Source organism: Natrix helvetica (genome assembly GCF_964273705.1).
Source record: "Natrix helvetica genome assembly, chromosome: 3".
Taxonomy (NCBI): domain Eukaryota; kingdom Metazoa; phylum Chordata; class Lepidosauria; order Squamata; family Natricidae; genus Natrix; species Natrix helvetica.
The window spans coordinates 104,906,705-104,929,401 of NC_138549.1; the positions used below are offsets into that span (position 1 = coordinate 104,906,705).

Here is a 22,697-nt window from a genome sequence, read left to right on the forward strand (position 1 = left end):
ATATAACCTAACAACTTTATGTCATTCGTATAACATTATTCAGTCTTATTTTTCTGCTAAGGGCCACAGTAAAATATTTAAGATATATGTTTAATAAATTAATACAGTCATTCATTTAGGTCAAACCTGGGAAGTTATGGTTAATAGTTTCAAACCAATCAGCATATTTCCTTACACAAAGGGCAAGCAAAATAACAGCCAGCAACACACTTTTGAATTTTGTAATTTGAGCTCTTGATCTGGTACAAACTTTCTTAGTTTTAGGTAGAAGTGTGATTTAATGGTAGAAATGAAAAATTAAATAATTTTAAATAGCCCAAATCAATAGATGTCATATCAGTTTTATTTCTCTTTTTTATCATCAGTGGTCTTTTTTTTTTTGTTGAAGCCCAAAACTATTCCTGATATTGTTTAAATTTAAATCAAATCAGTGTTAATAGAATAAAACAAGCTTCTTCAGGCTTTTGCCTCCCTGAGTTTTCTATTGATCATTATTTGGAATTCTGAATGCTGAAGTCTGGTGTATCTAATAGTTAGCAGTGAGGGGTGGCTGGTTTAAAAGAACAACCAAGATTGTCAGATTCATTTGTAGAACAGATTTTTTTTGTACACGTAGTCCTCGACTTACAATAGTTCATTTAGTGACCGTTCAAAGTTACAACAGCCCTGAAAAGGTGACATGATCATTTTTCACACGTCTGTTGCAGCATCCCCATGGTTGCGTGTTCAAAATTCAGATGCTTGGCAACTGGTTCATATTTATGACGGTTGCGGTATCCCAAAGTCATGTGATCACCTTTTGCGACCTTCTGACGAGCAAAGTCAATGGGGAAGCCAGATTCATTTAACTACCATGTTAGTAACTTAACAAAAGCTGTTCCAGGAAAGGTTGTAAAATGGGGCAAACTTCACTGAACAACTGTCTCACTTAGCAACAGAAATGTTGGGCTCAATTGTGGTTGTAAGCCGAGGACTACCTGTATTTCATGATTTCAGGGATATCCATGCATGTATACACGTCAAATAGAACAGAGAGAAATTCAGCAGATGTAACTTTCCACATGAATCTTTCAGCCAGATATGGTGGAAACCTCCAGAAGGCTACACACTTTTTTCATTAGTTGGGATTAAGAATTTTGCAGGTTTAAGTGCAACATGTCCATTTGATTGCAGTTTACCATACATGACTGTTTCTCAACCTGGGCCCCTTTAAGATGTGTGAACTCCCAGAATTCTCGAGCTAGCGATCCTGGCTGAGGAATTCTGGGAGTTGAAATCCACACATCTTAAAGGGTCCCAGGTTGAAAAACACTGCCATAAACTACATCCATGGAAGTGATCTGAAAAATTGTACTGATTAAATTACTAGCTAAATAAAAATATAATATTTTTTAAAAAACAATATTTTAATTTTGCTTTTGTGGAAAAGCCCCTCCTTTTGGCGCAGGTGTTGCCCTCTTCTTCCTTTGGTATTTTGCCTCTTTAATTCCTGATTGCATTGTGTTCCCAAGGAATCCATTGCATTTAAGCATGTAGGTCCTGAATTAATATCAGTGGAAACTCATTGCATGTGGCATCCTTATAATTGTGTGGAATATGTGCTAACAAAATGTTGATCGTCCTCTGAAAATAATGCCAGCATATTGTATCCAAATACTTATTGTTCACGTGGAAAAGTTTTAGATGAGATTTTTTTAAATCTGCACCTTTGTTTGGTGTTGTAATAGTTACATATATTAGTTAGTTGTTTTAATCAGTCCCTTATACCCATAAAATGTACTGTGAAAATAATGTTGTCTGCTTTTTCCTGGCTCATGCTTCTTTGTTTTGACCATTCCCACTGCAGAACTGGGATCTTTAGAACTTTTACTTAGGAAGGCACTTAGCAAATAGAGCCAAAGATACTCAGAGCACATGAGGTCAGACTTCCTGTACCTATGCCATTCAGGGTCAAGAAAGACCCTCATGGATTCAGATTTTGTTTTGAAACCCAACGTGCAACTTGGCAGCACATGAAAGCTTTCTCACAGAAGGCAATCCATGTATGGCCACACATCTACGTAAGCCTTCTATAGGTAGTTCTCAACCTATGGCCATAATAGAGTCCTAAATTTCCGTTGCTAAGTGAGGCAGTTGTTAAGTGACTTTTGCCCCATTTTACCATCTTTTGTGCCTCAGTTGTTAAGGAAATCACTGCAGTTGTTAAGTGAATCATGCAGTCATTAAGCGAACCTGGCTTCTTTTATTGACTGCTTGTTGGAAGCCCGCTGGGAAGGTTGGTGAGCAAATGACACCAGGACAATAAATACATGCCAGTTGAATTTTTGGTCACATGGCCATGAGGATGCTTCGATGGTCATAGGTGTGGAAACTGCTCACAAGTCACATTTTTTCAGTGCTGTTTTAAACTTGAAGGGACACTAAACGAATGGTTGTAAGTGGAGACCCCCCTATAATTACAAATCCAGAGCTTGATCAGACTTTATGACACCTTAGAAAGAAATGATAAATAGTTCCCATTTATCATTTCCGCTACAAACCCTGGGTACTTTGGGGAAGATAGGGCCTAAGCCAATTCACTCTTTCAGTTTTCTCACTTTTGACATCACAAGAAATCAAAAGCATCTGCCGCCCTAGTAGCAATACTTATCCCTAGAACAGCGATGGCAAACCTTTTTTGGCTCGCGTGCCACAAGTGGGGGGAGCGCAGGGGGGTTGTGTGCGGGCGTGCCGCACCCAGAATGCAACACGCGATCCCCCAGTGCGCATGTGCGCACAACGCGCCCCCCCCATTTTTACATGCTTTTTTCGCCCTCCCCAGGCTCCAGAGGCTTTATAGGAGCCTGGGGAGGGCGAAAAGAGCCTCCCCCGCCCCCCCGGAGGCTTCAGGGACCATCCGGAGGCTTCCCTGAAGCCTTTGGAACGCTTAAAACCACCCTCCGAGGAAACCGGAAGTTACTTCCGGTTTGCTCGGAGGGTGGTTTTAAGCGTTCCAAAGGCTTCAGGGATCGTCTGTCCCTGAAGCCTCCGGGGGGGGGGAGGTCTTTTCGCCCTCCCCAGGCTCCTATAAAGCCTCTGGAGCCTGGGGAAGGCGAAAAATAGCTTTTAAAAAGGTGAAGTCAGCTGGCCAGCACGCGCGCCATAGGTTCGCCATCACTGCCCTAGAAGTTATATCTCTCTTATAAGGAAGGGTTTCCCATTGAGGTTAAGGCAGGTAGTCCTCAACTTACAGCAGGTCTTAGTGACCGTTCAAAGTTACAACAGCACTGGAAAAAGGTGACATGATTATTTTTCACACTTATGACTGTAGCAGTATCCCCATAGTCACACGAATTTACATTTGGATGCTTGACAACTGACTCCCATTTATGACGGCTACAGTGTCCCAGGTTCATCTTTTGTGAACTTCTGGCAAGCGAATTCACTGGGGAAGCCAGATTCACTTAACCACCGTGTTACTCATTTAACAACTGCAGTGATTCAACAATTAACAAATACACCAAGAAAAGTCATAAAATTAACAAATTTCTCGGCAACATAAATGTTGGGCTCGATTGTGGTTGTACGTTGTACCTGTAGTTGGCACAAATCTGTTGCAAGAGACAAACCGATACAAAGGGACAGATGAGGCACTCCCAGTTATATGGCTGTTTGGTGACCAGTAATGGAGGACAGCTGAAGGGGAGTCTTTTCAATTTGTGTGATGCTAAATCGACCCCTGAAATACACCCTCTCCTCAGTTACAGTTTTAACATAGTCAAAGAATGTTTTACTGCATGATAAAACACACCCATGGTTTATGTTCTTGTTCACCGCTTTGCACTTGACATCTCTTGCTGGACATTTCTCCCAATGTGGCCTTTAATCCCCCGTTGCATGCTTTTTAGCCAGTTCTTATTTTGTAGAATGTTTGTTTGCCTTTATTTGCTGCCAAATGCTGCTTATTTGTTTTTTGATTTTCCTTAATTAAAATACTTTCTGTTTTCTCCTCTATTGCCCTGGTTGCTGATTCTCCTCCCCACTTTTACTATTGTCTGTTGTGGTAAGTTCCTACTAAGTTGTTGATGATTCTTAACACCATGGCATCCCTCAATAATTTCTTTTTTTTTTTAAATCAAAGACTTATGCCAGCTCAGGGGTTTATGAAATGCCATATCAATTCTCCTCATTTGGGCTGGTGGGAAGGAAGGAAATTACCTCAGAGACTGATTGGATGGTCATTGATGAGTGAGTAGTTTTTTCCTCAAGTAAATAGTTTGGATGGCCTGCAGAATTTGGGCTATAAATTCAAAAGCTGGATTAGATAGAAAAGTGCTGGAAGAAAACTTTTTGGCATTAATCTTTCTATTTTGGATGATATTATTGCAGTCTAGAATTAAAATATTTGGGGATATTTTCATCTATCTGTTGGAAACAACAGGAGCAAGATGGACAGTGATTTTAGTCATTTTTTGGTGAAGTAAACCCAGTTGGCAAAGCTTTTGGTCTATATGCAGAAGAAAAAAATTTGAAAACTTTACACCTAGCAGGTATTTACCATGCATAATAACATATTATGAACCCTTCATAAATCATGATGGCTGTATACCCGCTCTGCCAGATCTGTAATGACTCTACAGCGTTCACCTTCATTCTCTTTGCCTCCCAAGGACTATTATTTTTCTCAAAATAATAGACATAAATGCTTTTATAATATCTTCCTTACTCATAACTGCATTTTGCATCTCTCAGAAACAAAGACCATGGAGTATTAATGTGTTTTATGGCTTGAAAGCAAGAGTTTGATTTTCATGAATAGCTTTGATCAATATCAGAGTTTCCATATAGATCATGTGCCACATTCTGAACAATAACATGATACCCTATGACAGTGATGGCGAACCTATGGCACGCGTGCCACCGGTGGCACGCGGAGCCATTTGCCAGCTGAGTTCACCCTTTTTTAAAGCCATTTTTCACCCTCCCCAGGCTCCAGAGGCTTTATATGAGCCTGGGGAGGGCGAAAAGAGCCCCCCCCCGGAGGCTTCATGAGGTTCTGTGAAGCCTCCGGAGCGTAAAAAACCGGCCCTACAAGCAAACTGGAAGTTTGGAAACAGACTTCTGGTTTGCTCAGAGGGTCGTTTTGACTGCTCCAAAGGCTTCAGGGAAGCCTCCTGAAGGTCCCTGAAGCCTCCGGGGGGCGGGGGAGGCTGTTTTCGCCCTCCCCAGGCTCCTATAAAGCCTCTGGAGCCTGGGGAGGGCCAAAAAAGCGTGCAAAAATGGGGGGTTGCGCCTGTAGTGTGCGCATGCGCACTGGGGGGTCGCACATTGCATTATGAGTGCGGCACGCCCGCACACGATCCCCCTGCGCTCCCCCCACTTATGGCACGCGAGCCAAAAAAGATTCGCCATCGCTGCCCTATGATGTTATTGCCCTCTCCATTTTCTGCCTGTTTATGCTTCATTTCGTTCCAGCATGTTTTGTATTCACGCCATTCTAAAAAAATTCCCAGGAACTGACCCATCAATGCATCCCCATCTCCCTAAATAAATGGAAGCTAAATGGAAAGAGACTTTCTTTCATACACCAATTCCTAATTTGTCTTAGGTGGCCATTGTTATAGAATTGTGGTAATCTGTTTGAAACTCATTATCATAGAATACTTCTAATTAATTAGGTGGCAGCAAGCATTTTCTTAACTCTTTCATGCAGATTGTAAGTAGGATAATTGGGAAATGAGGTTTGAAGAATGTAAAGCCCAGAAATTCAGCAACATTTGGCGCATCAACAGATTCACTGTTCCAAATTGTTAGGGACTGCTGCCTTAGCAACCTGATAAAGAAAGATCTACGTTTGGTACAATAACCAAGCAGATAGCTTACACGTATAAAATAAGAACAGTCTTAGGGTTTGTACAGTGGGCTTTTGTTTTTAAAGACCAAACTAGCTAGGCGACATTATGATTAGCTTAGAGCAGACTTGGGCACTTTATGGCCCCCAGGCCACATCTCGTTCTTTGACTGTCCCTGCCCAGCCTGCGTGGATGGCTTTTATTTTGAAAGCGACTGCTCCCCCCCCCCAAATATACTTTTATGCATGCATGCCTATGCACCTTCATGGCCTTATTGGTTCTGCACTCCGCAATACTCCTAGTTTCTGATGTGGCCCTTGGTGAAAATTAATTGTCCACTCCTGGCTTAGAGGAATAAATTGTAAAATTGCTTCTGTGATAAGCCTGTTTCACTGTAGGAGTAAGTAATGCCATCTATAAAATTGCCTAACACTGACTAGCTTTCTCACTCTAGAGAACATGATATTTTTCCTTCCATGCAGGAAAAAAAAGCAATTACAATAGATACACATATCCATATTAAAACTGTAGGGCTATATGTGTATACTTTCTTTATATAACAATATACAGACTTTTTTGCCTCTATATGTAAACAATATTGCTTGTGGAAGAAGCTTTAATAATAATACCATTTTACTTCTACTGTATGCTTGTGCATTGACCAAAATCTTAGACTTAATGTGTTCCTCAAAACAGTTAGCAGTTTGAAGTTATGAAAACTGATATTTTTAACAAAGACTACTTATCTGCTCATGCAAATGTCGTTTAGATTTAGAAAATACAAAACAGATCTAAATCTTTGGTTTTGGAATCAGATAACGTTGTAAAATGCATCTTCTTTAACAATTTGCTTATAAGGACATCCATCCAGTGTGTACCCACACCCAGGCAGTGTGTAGAGGTATTCTTTCAGAACTAAATACTCAAGACTGCACACAGCTTGAGGCACCCCCCCCCCCAATATTCTCTCTTTCTCAGCCACACCCCTGTTTTTTTTTAGTATTTTTTTTACTTCTACCTGCTTTTCTCATTCTTGCATTTGTTTTTTGACCATATCCATCCAGCTGCCAGTGGAGAAATCTAAACTGCAAACTCAAAGCTAGACCAAGGTCACCTGCAGCCTTAAACTCTGTGAATAGCCTTTTACTGAAAGCAGTAGCCAAACACCAGCAAACTCTTCACAGAGCTGAGTTTTACTTTTAAACTGTGTTTCTGCAATATGGCTGACTACCTGCCATTTTCCCATGGTAAATTATTTCTTTGATGATCCTGGACAGATGATCAAAGAAATCTGATGTGGCTCTGATTATATCAGCTAGCACACTGTTTGGAAATGAAAAGCATATAGCTTTTTAGTTTAACAGATTTAAATAATAATCATTAGAAGGCGGGGAGGGGGGATTTCTCTGTCTGTATTTTATCGCCTCATGAGTCTGTGGGTAGAATGAAAAGTAAAACTATAGAACACATCCTCATTGTAGCAAGACAGCTCTTAAATCCTGTTTGTAGAATATGATCTTATATTGTAAAATTCATCATTTTTATAAAAAAAACCTTGGAGATATATGAGGACTCAGCTTGATTTGAGAGGGACCAAGTTTTTGCATTTCCACAAGCAATTGCACTTTAAAATGATCCAATTAAATTTATTATTAAATAATAAAATCTTCATTTAAGCCACACAAATATTTGGTTTATGGTCTTAGAACCACACAAGATAGAAATGATATTAATGTCCTTTGTTTGTTTGGCCAATTGTTTAATTGACAAACAAGTCTGTGTTCACACTTGCAACCCTGGGGTTCACTTAACCGTAGATTCACTTAATGTCCAGGATGATTTGCTTAATTACCTTCATAAAAATGGCCATAAAATCAGATCCGATTCAACTTATGACCGCAATAATTTCTGACAGAAATTCTCATCCCAGTTGTAGTTATAAGTTGCTTGACAATTCTGACCTATAAAAAGTGAAAGTTTAGCACCTTTTTTCAAATTATTCCACATTATAGACTGGTGGGCTTTTTCAGAACTGCCGTGCCATGGTATACAAATCCAATCAACCTATTGGTTCTAAACAGCTAGAATTAGCCACATAGGCTTATTTTAAATATATATATATATATATATATCTGGAAGTATGTAAAGGGTAGCCTCTATCAGTAAATGCAAATCACTTGATACTTGTTGTTAGTCCTGAAGTAGTGTTAGAAGAAATGAAAGCTGGCCTCCTCCTCTAAGGCTCAAGGCTGAATTAAAAGATGCCAGTTTAAAATTATATGGCTAAAACTGTTCATATCATAGTTCCATCAATGCAAGACAGAAAATTATTTTTTCTACTTATGGAATAAGCAAATGTGGCATTGATTCTATGTTGTGTTGCCCATTTCCCTCCCCTCACCATAGAGGTGTATTCAGCAGGTTCTGACCAATTCTGGAGAACTGGTACTGGAAATTTTGAGTAGTTCGGAGAACTGGCAAATACCACCTCTGACTGGCCCCACCCCCATCTATTCTCTGCCTCCAGAGTCCCAGCTGATCAGGAGGGAATGGGGATTTTGCAGTGACCTTCCCCTGGAGTGGGGAGGGAATGGAGATTTTACAGTATCCTTCCTCTGCCACGCCCACCAAGCCATTCCTACCAAGACACACCCACAGAAGTGGTAGTAAAAAAATTGAATCCCACTACTCCCTCACCAAGACAAATTACCTTATTTTCACTGACCATCAGTCCTAAGAAGGCTTAGCATATATAGTATCTTACACAACAAAATTTTTGTGCTGCAGATATTGTTACTGAACCTATTTGACTTCAGAGGGGTGACCCTCACCCCTGCTGCCCACATGATGAGTTCTTTGCCTTTTAAGAACTGGACCTGATTGCATTTGTTGATGATGGAACCCTATTTTCTAAAACAAGGGTTTCCAAACCTGGCAACTTTCAGACTTGTGGATTTTAACTGCCAGAGTCCCTCAACCAACCATGCTGGCATAGGAATTTTGGGAATTGAGGTCCACAAGTTTGAAAGTTGCCAAGTTTGGAGAGTCCTGTTCTAAAAGGAGGAAAGACACCAATAAGTATTGGAAGAATAGGCCTGGCTCCAATCTTGAATAGTAATTTAATTAATAATTAATAGTCAAAATTTTAATTGCTTGAATGATCAAGTCCTGTACAAAACCATAATAGGTGGCTCTTTTCCCTTGAAGCTTTTTGCAAATTGCAATATGAGCCTCTTCCTGAAAGTTTCTCTATTCAGGCTAAAGCTGGAAACTAAGTCGGAGGCTTGGTTTAACTCTTTTCTCCTCTATTAATCTTACTTTGAAACATAGTAATGGGACACATAGTTCAAAATATCTCACTGTAGTTGGCTTTTTTTCTTTAAGAAAAAGGAGAAAGGTAATGCACAGAATATAATTGTGCCATGAGAGTCAAGGTGAACATTTGGAGTCCCTTTTCCAGCTATATTTGTTCAAGCAGTGTGATCTTTTTGTGGGGGAGTGTAACCTTAATTTCAAACTCTACGTTGCTTTGTGCCTTTCAGTTTCTTGTTGTCTTTATAAAAGAGTGCAATTTTCAGTTTTGCTGCTATAAATCAGGGATAAGCATTCTGGTGCTTTCCAGATGGCTCCCATTGCAATCCCCATAATCCACGGTTAGTATGTTAGTAGTCATGGATTCTGGGTATTGTAATCTCTGGAAAACATCAGTTGCTATCCTTGGCATTAGTGTTGCTTTGATTACATGCCCAAGTGAAAGGAACTGCATGAGAACCTATAAAGAATAAACAGGATATTTCCCTTCCCTTCAGCACAGAGAGAAGTGGCAGGCAAAATTTCCTTAAGCCAAAACTATTATTCTTATACTGCATAGAGAATAGAGTGATGACCCGTATCCCTTGCAGTGTTGGCAATGCAAATTTTATTACTACAAATAAAAGAATTTCAACTGTCAACTGATATTTGAGCTGCAGACACAGAGTATAGATCTCAGAAATAGTGATTGGAGGAAGTTTGATCACAGTGTAACTAAAATCATCTTCCTAAATTGTTTTCATTTCTTCTAGAAGATAAAATTATACTTGAAAACAACTCTTGTGTTACCCTTGCGTTCTCCGCTCTACATTACATATAGAGCCAAGCATTACATATGACATATTGGGGCAATGTCATGTTCATTTCATAGCAAGGTGTAACTTCTTTAAACCAAGGTTGCTGTTTCAATCTTTGGCCATTGTTTTAAGAGAAGTTACAAATAACAGTCATTACACACTCACAGTGCCTCAGTATTATTATTTTTTAGTGCAGCAAACCACAATTGTGCTAAAATGGAAACACACATAATGGCATCATACAAAATGCAACCATTATGTACTCATGTCCGCAAGATACAGTTAGGTAAATCACAACATTTATTTGATGGCATCTTTGTGCATGTTTTGTCATCTGTCCCCAGGTGCCCATGTTGATTTGAACTATGTAGAACATATTAATGCTCAGACTGTAATGTGCAGATTCATTCTGAAGTTATTCAAACTTGTAGAATTTAGAAATGTATCTTCCAATAAGAGTAGAAATAATAGTTAAAGAAACTTACCCATTTCTAAGCAACCCTCTTCAACTGATACGGCTATTATCATCTAAATTCAGGCCATTAAAAGTTATTCCATTCTTCCTATGCAGAGCTGAGCCACTGGGTTTTTTCTCCCAATAATGCATGAGGTTCCCATAGATCTCATAAGTGTAAAATTTAATTTTGAATTTTGCCTTTGTGCTGTAACTTGTATAAATTATCACTAGTACTTTTGGTTAGTTGATTGTTGTTGTTTTATCCTGGCATGAGGTTGTATTTTACATTTTTTTTAAAAAAAATAACATACCATTAAATATCACATAACTTTATATACCTTAGGATGGTAAGCGAATGTTTGGTACATACTTCCGTGTTGGCTTTTATGGAACTAAATTTGGAGATTTGGATGAACAGGAGTTCATGTACAAGGAGCCTGCTATAACAAAACTTGCTGAAATTTCTCATAGATTAGAGGTGAGATTTTCTGGTCAAGCTTAGAATATTTGCCTACATTAATAAGGATTTTAAACTGTTTTAATTTATTTCTTCTACTGTATTTAAAAGAAGTTTTAACTGTACCAGTTTTAGTAACTTTAGTTTACATTGTTTTGTGAGTCACTTTCATGATCTAGTTGCATTGAAATTTGGGGTATGTATATCAACCAATATTTTTTATTTTAAAAACTATCTTTATTTGTACGCAATAATACATCATGCTTTCCCCCATGCTGATACTTGCTATAGATAACTCTATTTTGTCTATATGAGGATTAGCAGTGGGAAAATGAACTTCCTAAGAACATATAAAATGCAGAGTCCCTATTTGAGGGAGTTGTGAAAAATAAATGCAATTCCAAAATGTATTTAAGCTTTTCATTTACAACTTTAATGTTGTATACACACAGCACTTCATTCTGTTTTTCCTGACATCAGCAATACTGTAGATAGTTTAAGCAGAGAGTGTGTGAATTAGGATTATGACATGGAAGTCCCAGATCACCACCTGTGGTAAGATGATTTTAGGCTTATCATATTCAGCCCAACGTGTCACAAATGTGTTATGGGGATAAAAGTTGAGGAAAGAATGCTGTGTATGAACACCTTGAGTCTCCGATAAAAACACAGGACATAAATTAGACAACTATAGTACATTTATTATTCAGAATATGATAAGCAGAAAGCATGATAGGAATGAATAATGGTTGAAGCTATAGAGATTAAAAAAACAGTGCTTTCAGATCAGATAAAATCACTGGGTTTATAGCAGATACTGTATATTCCAGTTATAAAGCTGGGGAAAAGAAGTCAATTATGATGATATTCTGTTCAATTCAATATCATGTTTATCTTTTTCAGGGATTTTATGGAGAAAGGTTTGGTGAAGATGCTGTTGAGGTTATTAAAGATTCTAATCCTGTTGACAAGTGCAAACTAGATGCCAATAAAGTAAGATATTAATTTCTGATCAAACATTGTATTTTGGGCTTTGTCTCAATGAATATTTTGGTGTTAGAAATGGCCTAGATCTACCTGACTACTTCTCTCAAGAAAATAAGGATAACAAATTGTATTTACACTTTCCCTTTCAATCTAGATATGAGTAGCATGTTTCAGGAATGAAATTGACCATAAAGCTGCTCTCTTGTTATACTGCTTCTGTCTGTCAACATGTGTACAGGTAGTCCTCAACATTTGGCCACAATTGAGCCCAAAATTTATTTTGCTAAGTGAGAAATTTGTTAAGTGAGTTTTGCCCCATTTTATGACTTTTCCTGCCACCTCTATTAAGTGAATCTCTGCAGTTGTTAAGTTAATAACATGGTTCTTAAGTGAATCTGGATTTCCCATTGAAGCCAGAAGGTAAGGTGATCATATGACTTTGGGTACTGTAACTGTCATAAATATGAAACATTGCCAAGTATCTGAATTTTGATCATGTATCCATGGGGATGCTGCAATGGTCATAAGTGTGAAAAATTGTCATAAACCATTATTTTCAATGCCTTTGTAACTTTGAACGGTCACTAAATGAATTGTTGTACGTCAAGGACTACCTCCATTAGATACATTCACAAAGCCCATCCTGAGGAACTTGGACTGGATATGTCTCAGAGCGATAATATGCAGTTATGGAGGATTCTGGTATGGTTGTGTGAAAATATGTTGCTCATTTTTGGTTCTCTGAATGTTTGTATATTTTTGTTCCTGATTCAAACATTTCAGGTGAATCTTCCTAATACAGGAAAAGAATCTGATTGAACAAATGACTCTGTTTGGCACATATTTCCTAAAACAAAGTTATGGTTGTGGCCTGTTGGCAGCTGGCCCCTCCAGCAGCCGAATCAGATAAGGAGGTGGCATGGGAGTCAGAGCCAGCATCAAGGCAATCTGAGAGCTCTAAGGGGGAAGGGGGAATGGAGCTGTCAAGCGATAGAGACAGAGGGTGAGCCTGGACCGTCCATCTGCCCTCAGATGGAGAGTCAACAGCCCCCAGGTCTGGAGGTGGCTGATGATGAAGAGGAGGAACAGCTGGGTCCAGTGCCTGACGTGTGGATGCTCAGAAGGCAGAGAAGAGGAGAGCAGTGGAAAAATATAGGCCGGTCCTTGGGACAGAAGAGCTATCGTTGCTAGCAAAGCCCCACCCTAGCTCTGGGGATAAAAAACAGGGGGAGAAGATGAATAGGCGTGGCAGACAACTATTCATCTCCCTGCTGGATAAACTTGTTAGCCTGCTGTGTGTGAGAAAGAGACTTTTTGCTGATGCTGATGGAGCTCCTACCATGTTTTCCTGAAAATAAGACAAGGTCTTATTTTCTTTTTACCCACAAAATAAGCACTTGGCCTTATTTTCAGGAAGGTCTTATTATTTTTGAGGTGCAAGAGGCAGTGAGCGTGGTCACCTCATGGCTACTGCTGCGTTGCAGTATTTTCGGGGAGGGCTTACTATCCGGGGACGTCTTATTTTCAGGGAAACAGGGTAATAAAAGAAACATTTACTTAACTACAGAGGGTTTGTCGTGTTTGGGAGCCGGGTCAGAACAATTATCTAACCTGGGCCAGTGTGAAAAAAATAATCATTCCATTAGATTCCATAACTGTTTGCAACTTCTATAAATATCTATACCAGTGATGGCGAACCTATGACACGCATGCCACAGGGGGCACACAGAGCCATTTGTCAGGGTACGCGAGGCGCTACCCTGTCAGCTGGCCAGCGCGCAGGGGTGTGCTGGCCAGCTGAGTTCATCCTTTTTTAAAGCCATTTTTCACCCTCCCCAGGCTCCATAGACATTATAGGAGCCTGGGGAGGGCGAAAAGACCCTCTTGAAGGTCCCTGAAGCCTTCGGAGTGCTTAAAATTATCCTCTGAGCAAACCGGAAGTGACTTCTGGTATGCTCGGAGGGTCGCTTTGAGCGCTCCGAAGGCTTTAGGGAAGCCTCTTGAAGGTCCTGAAGCCTTCGGAGCGCTTAAAACGACCCTCTGAGCAAACCGCAAGTGGCTTCCGGTTTGCTCGGAGGGTTGTTTTGACTGCTTTGCAGGTCCCTGAACCCTCCGGAGGGCGTGCAGGGGGGCGAGGGAGGCTGTTTTCGCCCTCCCCATGCTCCTATTAAGCCTCTGGAGCCTGGGGAGGGCGAAAAAAGCAAAAATGAGGGAGGTTCACGCCTGTAGTGCGCGCATGCGCACTGCGGGGGGTTGCGCATTGCATTATGGTTGCGCCACGCCTGCACACAACCCCCCTGCGCTCCCCCCATTTATGGCACGGGAGTCAAAAAAGGTTCGCCATCGCTGATCTATACAGATACTCATCAATTTATAACCATTCATTTAGTGACTGTTTAAAGTTACAGTGGCACTGGGAAAAAATTGAGTTATGACCATTTTTCACACTTATGACCACTGCAGCATCCCCATGGTCACATAATCAAAATTTGGTCACTTGGCAACTGGCTCATGTTTATGTTTATGTCATGTGATTATCTTCTGCAACCTTCTATCAAGCAAAGTGAGTGGGAAAACCAGATTCACTTAACCGTGTGTTACTAACTGAACAACTGCAATGATTCATTTAACAACTGTGCCAAGGAAAGGTCATAAAATGGAGCAAAACTCACTTAACAACTGTGTTGCTTATATCAGAGATTTTGGACTCAATTGTGATTGTAAGTTGAAGACTACCTGTAACTATAGCAATGAAAGACTTTGTATTATTGTCTCATCGGTTTCTTTTGTCACTGTGTGGGAATTTTGGCTTATGCCTCCATGACAAACCATTTCAGTGTAGGAACCCTTTAAAAACAAGCATGAACTGCTTGAAGTCTATGTAGATTCTCAGTCATCCAGGTCATGGTTGTCCCAAAGGTGCTTTTTCAGGAGGCAAGTGAAATTTTCTTGCTTTTTCTTTGAAGACGTTTCGCTTCTCATTCAAGAAGCTTCTTCAGCTCTTGACTGGATGGTGGGGAATGGATGGATTTATATTCCTTGCAGGCAGCTGGTCATTTGCATCCTTTTAAATGACTCTCTAAAAGAAGAGACTCTTTAAAGAAAAAACAGGAAAAGTCCAATTGCCTCCTGAAAAAGTACCTTTGGGACATGAACTGCTTGTTTCAGAATCTGCATGTGGGAAAGGACTTGTTATAAAATCTCTAATTTCTATGATCAGTTATGTTCTAACATTCTGCTCTTAATAATCTGTTTTCCTTCCTCAGGCTTATATACAAATCACTTACGTTGAGCCCTACTTTGATACTTATGAAATGAAGGACAGGATAACTTACTTTGACAAAAATTACAATTTGCGGCGGTTCATGTATTGCACCCCATTCACATTGGATGGCAGAGCTCATGGGGAGTTGCACGAACAGTTCAAAAGGAAGACTATCTTGACAACTTCCCATGCTTTTCCCTACATTAAGACAAGGATAAATGTCATTCACAAGGAAGAAGTAAGTTTTGTATTTCCATTATACCCTGCCTTGAAGAGAGATGAAAGAGCTAGTTGATGAAGGAAATGATGGACAATGTGCTTAGGGCAATATTTTCACACAGCTCAGTTTTCAAAAACATTCAACAAGTCATTTTTAATTTGGCAGCATCTTCACAAGCCTTTGAGAAAACAGCTTATGCTTTGCTCGTCAAACAATTCTGCTGCTGCTGCTGTGTGACTGTTGAATAAACAAGGATCCTGAATTTATAAAAGCTTATAATTTAATATATGGTGAAGGGGGTTAAGTAGGAAAAAAAAGTAAAGTGAAAAAATGCATTGTATCTGTTTCAGTCTGAAATTAAATTAATGGCCCATAGTCCCTTTTCATTCCTTAAAAAAACATAATTGAAAGTTGCACGAAGGACTAATGCCATCCTATGTAAACAATATTCTCCACAAAGCAATGGTATTTCACCTGCAGTGGGAAACTCTTACCATTTTGCTTTGTAGTTCTCAGGATTAAAAAATATAACCCACAAATCAAAGTATCTTTCTCAAAATACTAATTCATGTATTGACTTACATAGTAACCATCTTTCACACATAAAATATTTTTTGCTTTATGACCATTATCATCATCCCTGAGCTGTGAATTGATTAGATCCACAGATCACACTAAGTAATGATTAGGTTTAGTTTTGGCTTTTGATCGGTACTATATGTGGATCCGTATACTGTGTGCTTTATAAACCATGATTTAGATTTTGTGCATGAACCTAGATAACTATGGCAGTCCTCGACTTACAACCACAATTGAGCCCAACATTTCTGTCGTTAAGTGAGACATTTGTTAAGTGAGTTTTGCCCCATTTTACAACTCTTCTTGCCACAGTTGTTAAGTGAATCACTGCAGTTGATAAGTTAGTAAGTTGGTTGTTAAGTGAATCTGGCTTCCCCATTGACTTTGCTTGTCAGAATGTCGCAAAAGGTGATCACAAGACCCTGGGACACTGCAACTGTCATAAATATGAACCAGTTGCCAAGCATCCGAATTTTGATCACATGATCATAGGGATGCTGCAAAGGTTGTAACTATGAAAAAAGGGACATAAGTCACATTTTTCAGTGCCATTGTAACTTTGAACAGTCATTAATGAAGTATTGTACATCGAGGACTACCGGTAATCTGCAAACTCTGCTTAAAATAAACCACAATCAAGCATAGTGTGCTAATCTTGTCATAATCAATTAGTAATTAGTCCCTAGCCTACTAGATTGCCCTGAAATTTTTACAGGATATTTTTCAGATTGTTCATGTTTTCTACTGTAGAAAGCTAGTATAGGACATTAGAAAATTAGCTGAAAGATGTATTGGAAGAAATGTCCTTCTGGGTTCAGTTTCGAGTAGGGAAAAAGACACTGGAAACATGGAGGCTGCTTGGAAAGATGGTTTAATGGACAAGATCACATGGTTTGAGGTCCTGAACAGAAAAGGTGGATCACATGCTTCCAGATGTTGGGTGACGAAGAAAGAGAGTGAAGGGGTTTGCTAGGTTTTTTTTATATACTCTGTTTGGCCCCACCTCTCTGTTTCCTGTTCCTGTTCCTGTGTAAGAAGTGTATTCTGATTGGTTGTCAGACTCCCATGGGGCCATGCAGGGGCAACTCTCTAGGCTGTCTTGAGTCCAGGTTTGGTTGAGTTCCCAGATGTCATGTGGTGAGTTGGGTAAAGGGCTAATACTATCATGCCTTAATCCCATCACCCTGGAGTTGAAGGGGGAAACTCTGTTATGTAGAATAGACTGGCTTGGGCATTTTAATGGCCCATTTAGGAAAGTGGGGGCTATTAAGAGTGAATCTGTTTCCTGCCTTAAAAACATGTTTCTCCATTTCTGATCCAGGGAAATATAATATTCTGCCTTTTCAATATTTCCTTGGATATTTCATTTTTCTAGAAGAGGGGGCGGGGTGCTAACTTCCTACACATGAGATGGGCTTCTGGGACATTTGGCAATAGTGACCACCTGATTAGGTATAATTGCTTGGTATCTTTCTGTCCTACTTTTTTAGAAATACTCTGCACTGAGTAAATGGGGGGAGGGAGGGAGTCCAAATGTTTGCTTCTCCTTACTTAGAAAATAAAACCCCTGTCAATGTCTTAATGCTTTTGCACATCTCTTGCATCTTTATTTTCTTAGATAATTTTGACACCAATTGAAGTTGCCATTGAGGACATGCAGAAAAAAACCCAAGAATTGGCTTTTGCAACCCATCAAGATCCAGCAGACCCAAAGATGCTCCAGATGGTGCTTCAGGGTTCGGTGGGCACCACTGTAAATCAGGTAAGAATATTGAGTGTCATAATGGGTTCTTAAGCACAGTGATTTGGATATTTGAAAGTTAGAGTACACTGTTAAATACAACTGTATTTTGATGGCTGCGTGGTAGACTTTAAAAGGCATGCAGTATTAGATCACTAGAATAATGGAACGAGGTATAAAATGGATGATTGGACCATCATTTAGATCTGTCAAATGCATTATGTAGAGAAACCATAACTGTGGGACAGAATCTGTAGGACAGAAATGAGTTGAAACTGCTATTGAATATGTTAGAGCACAAGCTAGAAATTTGAATTTATGCACCCATAATCATTTGCAGATGTAATACATTACCAGACAATCTTAGCACAGTTCAGATTTCTTCCTGTTAACATATATGGAGGTGAAAAGAGTGGGTAATTTTCTATTTTAGGATGGTTTACATTCTGGCCCCTGATGATAGCAAACAGTTATTATGCTTGGCAAAAGGGGAGGTAAAATTTCAACTCCCTAAAGAGCCACAATCATCCAAGATCCAGAGGGCCTCCACTGGGAAGACCTGGTCCTTTGCCCAGGTCTTTGGCAAGGGAGAGTGAGACCCTCGCTTCATCGTGCTTGCAATTTTTGATTTGATTGTAATTTGATTGTTGTGACCTGCCCAGCATCTTTGAGAGTTGGGCAATATACCCAGGTCAACTAAAAAACGAAGTCAACATTGTAGGCTGAGGAATTCTGGGAGTTGCAGTCCACAGATCATAAAGGTGCCATTGCCCTGCTCTGCCAGGAATATAACTAAGAAGTGACTTTATGAATTAGTCTGTTGGTTTTATATTCTGAAGTTTTATTGATTTTTGCAATATTGTAGATAGTTCAAGGTTGTACTCAGATCGTACAACTGAAATAGCATAATTTGAAATAAACACCAACACCTCAAATTAGTCCAAAAATACTCTCTCTCCAATATATTAAAGGCAATTTACTCCTTTCACTGTAGTGCAGTTTGCGTTGTCTGTCTAAGGGCTTTTGATGTATAATGTTTAAAAAAAATCTTACATTTTATTAAACTTTTCGTGTCGATAAAATTATTCTGTTCTCTTTTCTGCTAAGGGGCCACTGGAGGTTGCACAAGTATTTTTATCTGAAATACCTAATGATCCTAAACTCTTCCGTCACCATAACAAACTACGGCTTTGTTTCAAAGACTTTACAAAAAGGTATTGTGTACAGACCTGTACTTTTTGCTCCTGAGTTAGCAAAAGGGGGGGGGAACCATATTTTGGGTGTTCGTTGCTTATCTTATGTTATTCGAGTCCCTTTCCACTTTTCAGTCTAATGGATAGGAGCTACTTTCTTAATACAATGCAATACAACTTTGAGAAATCACTGAAATGTCAGTCTTTTGTTTTAATGAAAAAGCAGAATCATCCTTATATTTGAGTCAATTGCTACCTATTTATATTTGTAAAATGCTGTGAAGGCCAAACATATAGCATAGACAATACACTGGTTTCATTTCCCCCGCCAAAAAGCTCTCTATATTAGAAAAAGACAGTGTCCAGATTATTTGGTAGCAACTGTACCAAAATATAGAGAAACTATGGTGTTGAAAAATTAGCTTTAGCAGTACAGTATAACTACCCCCAAAAAGCAACCTGCATTGATTTTTATGTGAAATGGACTTTCAAGCAGACGGAAATAGCATTATCTGGGAAGCTTAAGGATGAATGAAGATAAATTGACAAAGTGTTTAATTTTCATCTAATATGTTTATTATCATTTGCTGACTTAAAATGCATTGTAATGTGTTCTAGGTGTGAGGACGCACTACGCAAAAACAAAAGCTTGATTGGTCCAGATCAAAAAGAGTATCAGCGGGAACTTGAAAGAAATTATCATCGTCTCAAGGAAGCCCTTCAGCCCTTGATAAATAGAAAAATACCCCAATTATACAAGGCTGTTCTACCTGCTGCTTGTCACAGGTCATTCTAATATAACATTTCACATTTTTACCCAAAGACCGCCTGAATGAAAAAAAAAAAACCCACCATAACTATACTTACCGTAACCTATTGGGTAAGATGGTGCCATTTTCCATATAGGTAGTCCTTGACTAACGACCACAATTTCCATTGCTAAGCAAAACAGTTGAGTCACACCCAATTTTGCGATCTTTTAAGTGAATCACACGTTAAATCACACGTTGTTAAGTGAGCCATGTGATTGTTAAACTTTGGTTGTCCCTGCTAGGAAGGTCACAAAGGGTGATCACATGACCCCATAAATATATGCCAGTGCCAAGCGCCCAAATTTTGATCACATGACTATGAGGATGCCGTGGAGTTCATAAATGTGAGGAACAATTGTAAGTCACTTCCTTCAGTGCCGTTGTGACTTTGAATAGTCATTGAACAAATGATTGTTAAATGTAGGACTATCTGTATTACATTTTGCCTGGCTAACTTTTCCCATCTATTCTGGGTAAAGGGTAAGAGATTCCACAAAGTGACAAAATGAGGACCTCCTCAGAACTTCCTGCTGAAATCCAACAATCAAACTTAGTGAGAAAGTTGGCAGGAAGTTACAAGTCCCAGGTGGCTCACCAATAGACCAGCAGAGAGATAAAGTTGCTGCCTCCAGGTGGGAGAGGAAAGATGGGAGGGTGCCGATGGCTGAATGGATGCAAGTTCAGCATGCACTTGAGAAGGGTATGTTTGGGAAAGGTGCCAAGGGTGTCGGAGTAGCCAGGGAGGTGCAGCATGAGCGTAGAGCGGCTAGGGTAGGGTACAAGGGTAAGAGAGACATTCAACCTTCCCTGTCAACTTGTCCATTGACTTTGCTTGTGGGAAGCTGGCAGAGAAGGTGGGAAGATAAAGATGGAAATCACATGACGTGGGACACTGCAATAGTCATTAAGTGTGAGCCGGTTGCAAGGAACCCGGATTGTGATCATGTGAACTCAGATGGTGAGACAGTTGGCACTTCAAGTACTTGTCCTAACTACTACTTGTTCAGTGCCATCGGAACTTCAAAATGTTGTTGAACATTTGATCCTTAATCAAGGGCTACTTGTATTGTATTAGTTGGGAGTAATTGTTCTACAGAAGAAACACTTCGTGCAACAGATTTTTATTCAGTTGGCAAGAAATAAACTTGATTTTGTTGTTTAAGTTGTAGTAGCTCATTTCATGTTTTTTTCCACCCTCCAGAGATTCCTTCAGCAGAATGAGCCTTCGCAAAATGGACATATAAGCACCTCAGAAGGCACTTAAAGAGTTTTAAGGTACTGAAAAAGCAGGTTCAGTGTTATCGACACCAGAAAATGTGTGGAATTTGCTCTGGGCAGCCAACACGTGTTCTTTTGACTTGCATGGGAGTATTAAGTGGCCAAATCTTTTCTCCTGGAAAATGTAGTTTTAAAAGTCCGTTTTTGTAAAAATCTATTGCCAACAGTATGAAAGTATTTTTAAAACTTTTTCTTTTTTTTAAATATTCAAAGGTACTCTTGAATTCATCAACCTTATTTATAGCATTCTGTAATGTGATTTCTTTTTTAGTTTGTATATTTAATTTATAATAGCATTTGAAAAAGCAAACAATTTTTAATATAGTGTTTGTTTATATTAATGGTACTATTAAATATTTGAAAGTTTCCACTTTATTTCATGCTTTTCCTATTCATTGCCATGTGCAAACCGTGTTTTTTTTAAAAATATGGACAGGTATTTCTGAAAGGAATGCTTTCTATAATAAATTTACTCTTGATTTATATATGCAGGATTATTACATGTGAGTTAAAAATTATTAGGGTAGTTTGGAACATTATGTGTTTTTAGTATAAATTTGTACTTTCTAATATTGTTTGGGACCACTATAAATAAAACAGAAGGTCTGACTAATAGGTAAGACACAATTTACAAATATCCCCCTTCTCTGCTAAAGTGTTTATGCTAGGAGATTGAAAGGATGATGTGAATTATAAAGTAACATTTAAGATATAATCATATCTGTCATACCATATCCACAATTTTATTTACACATTTAAATGTTCATGTTCTGGCTAATTTATTTTCTTCACTGTAAAGTTATCCACTTTTATTTGTAATGATTGGATAACTTTCTTGACTACTTTCCAATGGTGTTTTCTACATAGGGAGGAAATTATCTGGAATATTTGTCATCAGTTTCTGGCCTGATCTAGCACATTTTAAGTTTTCTTTTGCCAGTGTTTTTCCTTAGCACCAAATTTGGTATCATTTTGTTTTATTATGGCATTATGGTACTAATGGAAATTCTCATTCTCTTTTAGATAAATTGTCTCCAACATTCTGTTGAATTGGAAAAGAACAAAAAGGCAAATATAATTATCTCCATCAGGTTTTACAATAAGAGTTCTATTACCAATATGATCTACCACTGAAATTTGATGACAAATTCTCATCAAATTCAAAAAGTGGTTCAGAAACCTAAATCACAGGTTTGGCACCTTTTAACATCCTCACCTATTTGGACATGTCTTTCCCCACTGTTTTGAATGCAAAGCCCTTTATTTTTGCCATTGATCAATACAAATGTATTCCATAAAAGAAAAATTGACCCCTAATATCAATAGGGACGCGGTGGCTCAGTGGCTAAGATGCTGAGCTTGTCGATCAGAAAAGTCGGCAGTTCTGCTGTTCGAATCCCTAGCGCTGCATAACAGAGTGAGCTCCTGTTACTTGTCCCAGCTTCTGCCAACCTAGCAGTTGTAAAAATGCAAGTAGAAAAATAGGAACCATCTTTGTGGAAAGATAACAGCGTTCCATGCGCCTTTGGCATTTAGTCATGCCAGTCATGACCTGAGACATCTTCAGACAGTGCTGGCTCTTTGGCTTTCTAACGGAGATAAGCACTGCCCCTAAGAGTCAGGAACGACTAGCACATATGTGCGAGGGGAACCTTTACCTTAATATCAATAACTGCGGATGCGGACATGGTTAGAACACTGTGTTGACAATTTGCAAGCCCATGTTCAAAGCCTGAGTGCTGCTGTGTTACGGGTGAGCTGCTGTCAT

At 39.2% G+C, this 22,697-nt stretch overlaps 1 protein-coding gene across 9 annotated transcripts in view; it reads left to right on the forward strand.

The window, feature by feature from the left end:
* DOCK7 (dedicator of cytokinesis 7) overlaps positions 1-21,304 on the forward strand; it is a gene marked incomplete at its 3' end in the record, with an annotated part of 182,067 nt that extends 160,763 nt beyond the window's left edge. For 5 of the 9 annotated variants that reach the window (XM_081946640.1, XM_081946647.1, XM_081946646.1 and 2 more), the window contains 7 exons: positions 10,741-10,875; positions 11,758-11,847; positions 15,108-15,344; positions 17,524-17,667; positions 18,754-18,860; positions 19,458-19,625; positions 20,853-21,304. In XM_081946640.1, the coding sequence (XP_081802766.1) occupies positions 10,741-10,875; positions 11,758-11,847; positions 15,108-15,344; positions 17,524-17,667; positions 18,754-18,860; positions 19,458-19,625; positions 20,853-20,895 (924 nt within the window). Of the gene's footprint in view, positions 1-10,740; positions 10,900-11,757; positions 11,848-15,107; positions 15,345-17,523; positions 17,668-18,753; positions 18,861-19,457; positions 19,626-20,852 lie in introns of those variants that run through there. The other 4 variants (XM_081946639.1, XM_081946645.1, XM_081946642.1 and 1 more) reach the window with 2 other exon arrangements.
* Between the last annotated feature and the right edge of the window lie 1,393 nt (positions 21,305-22,697).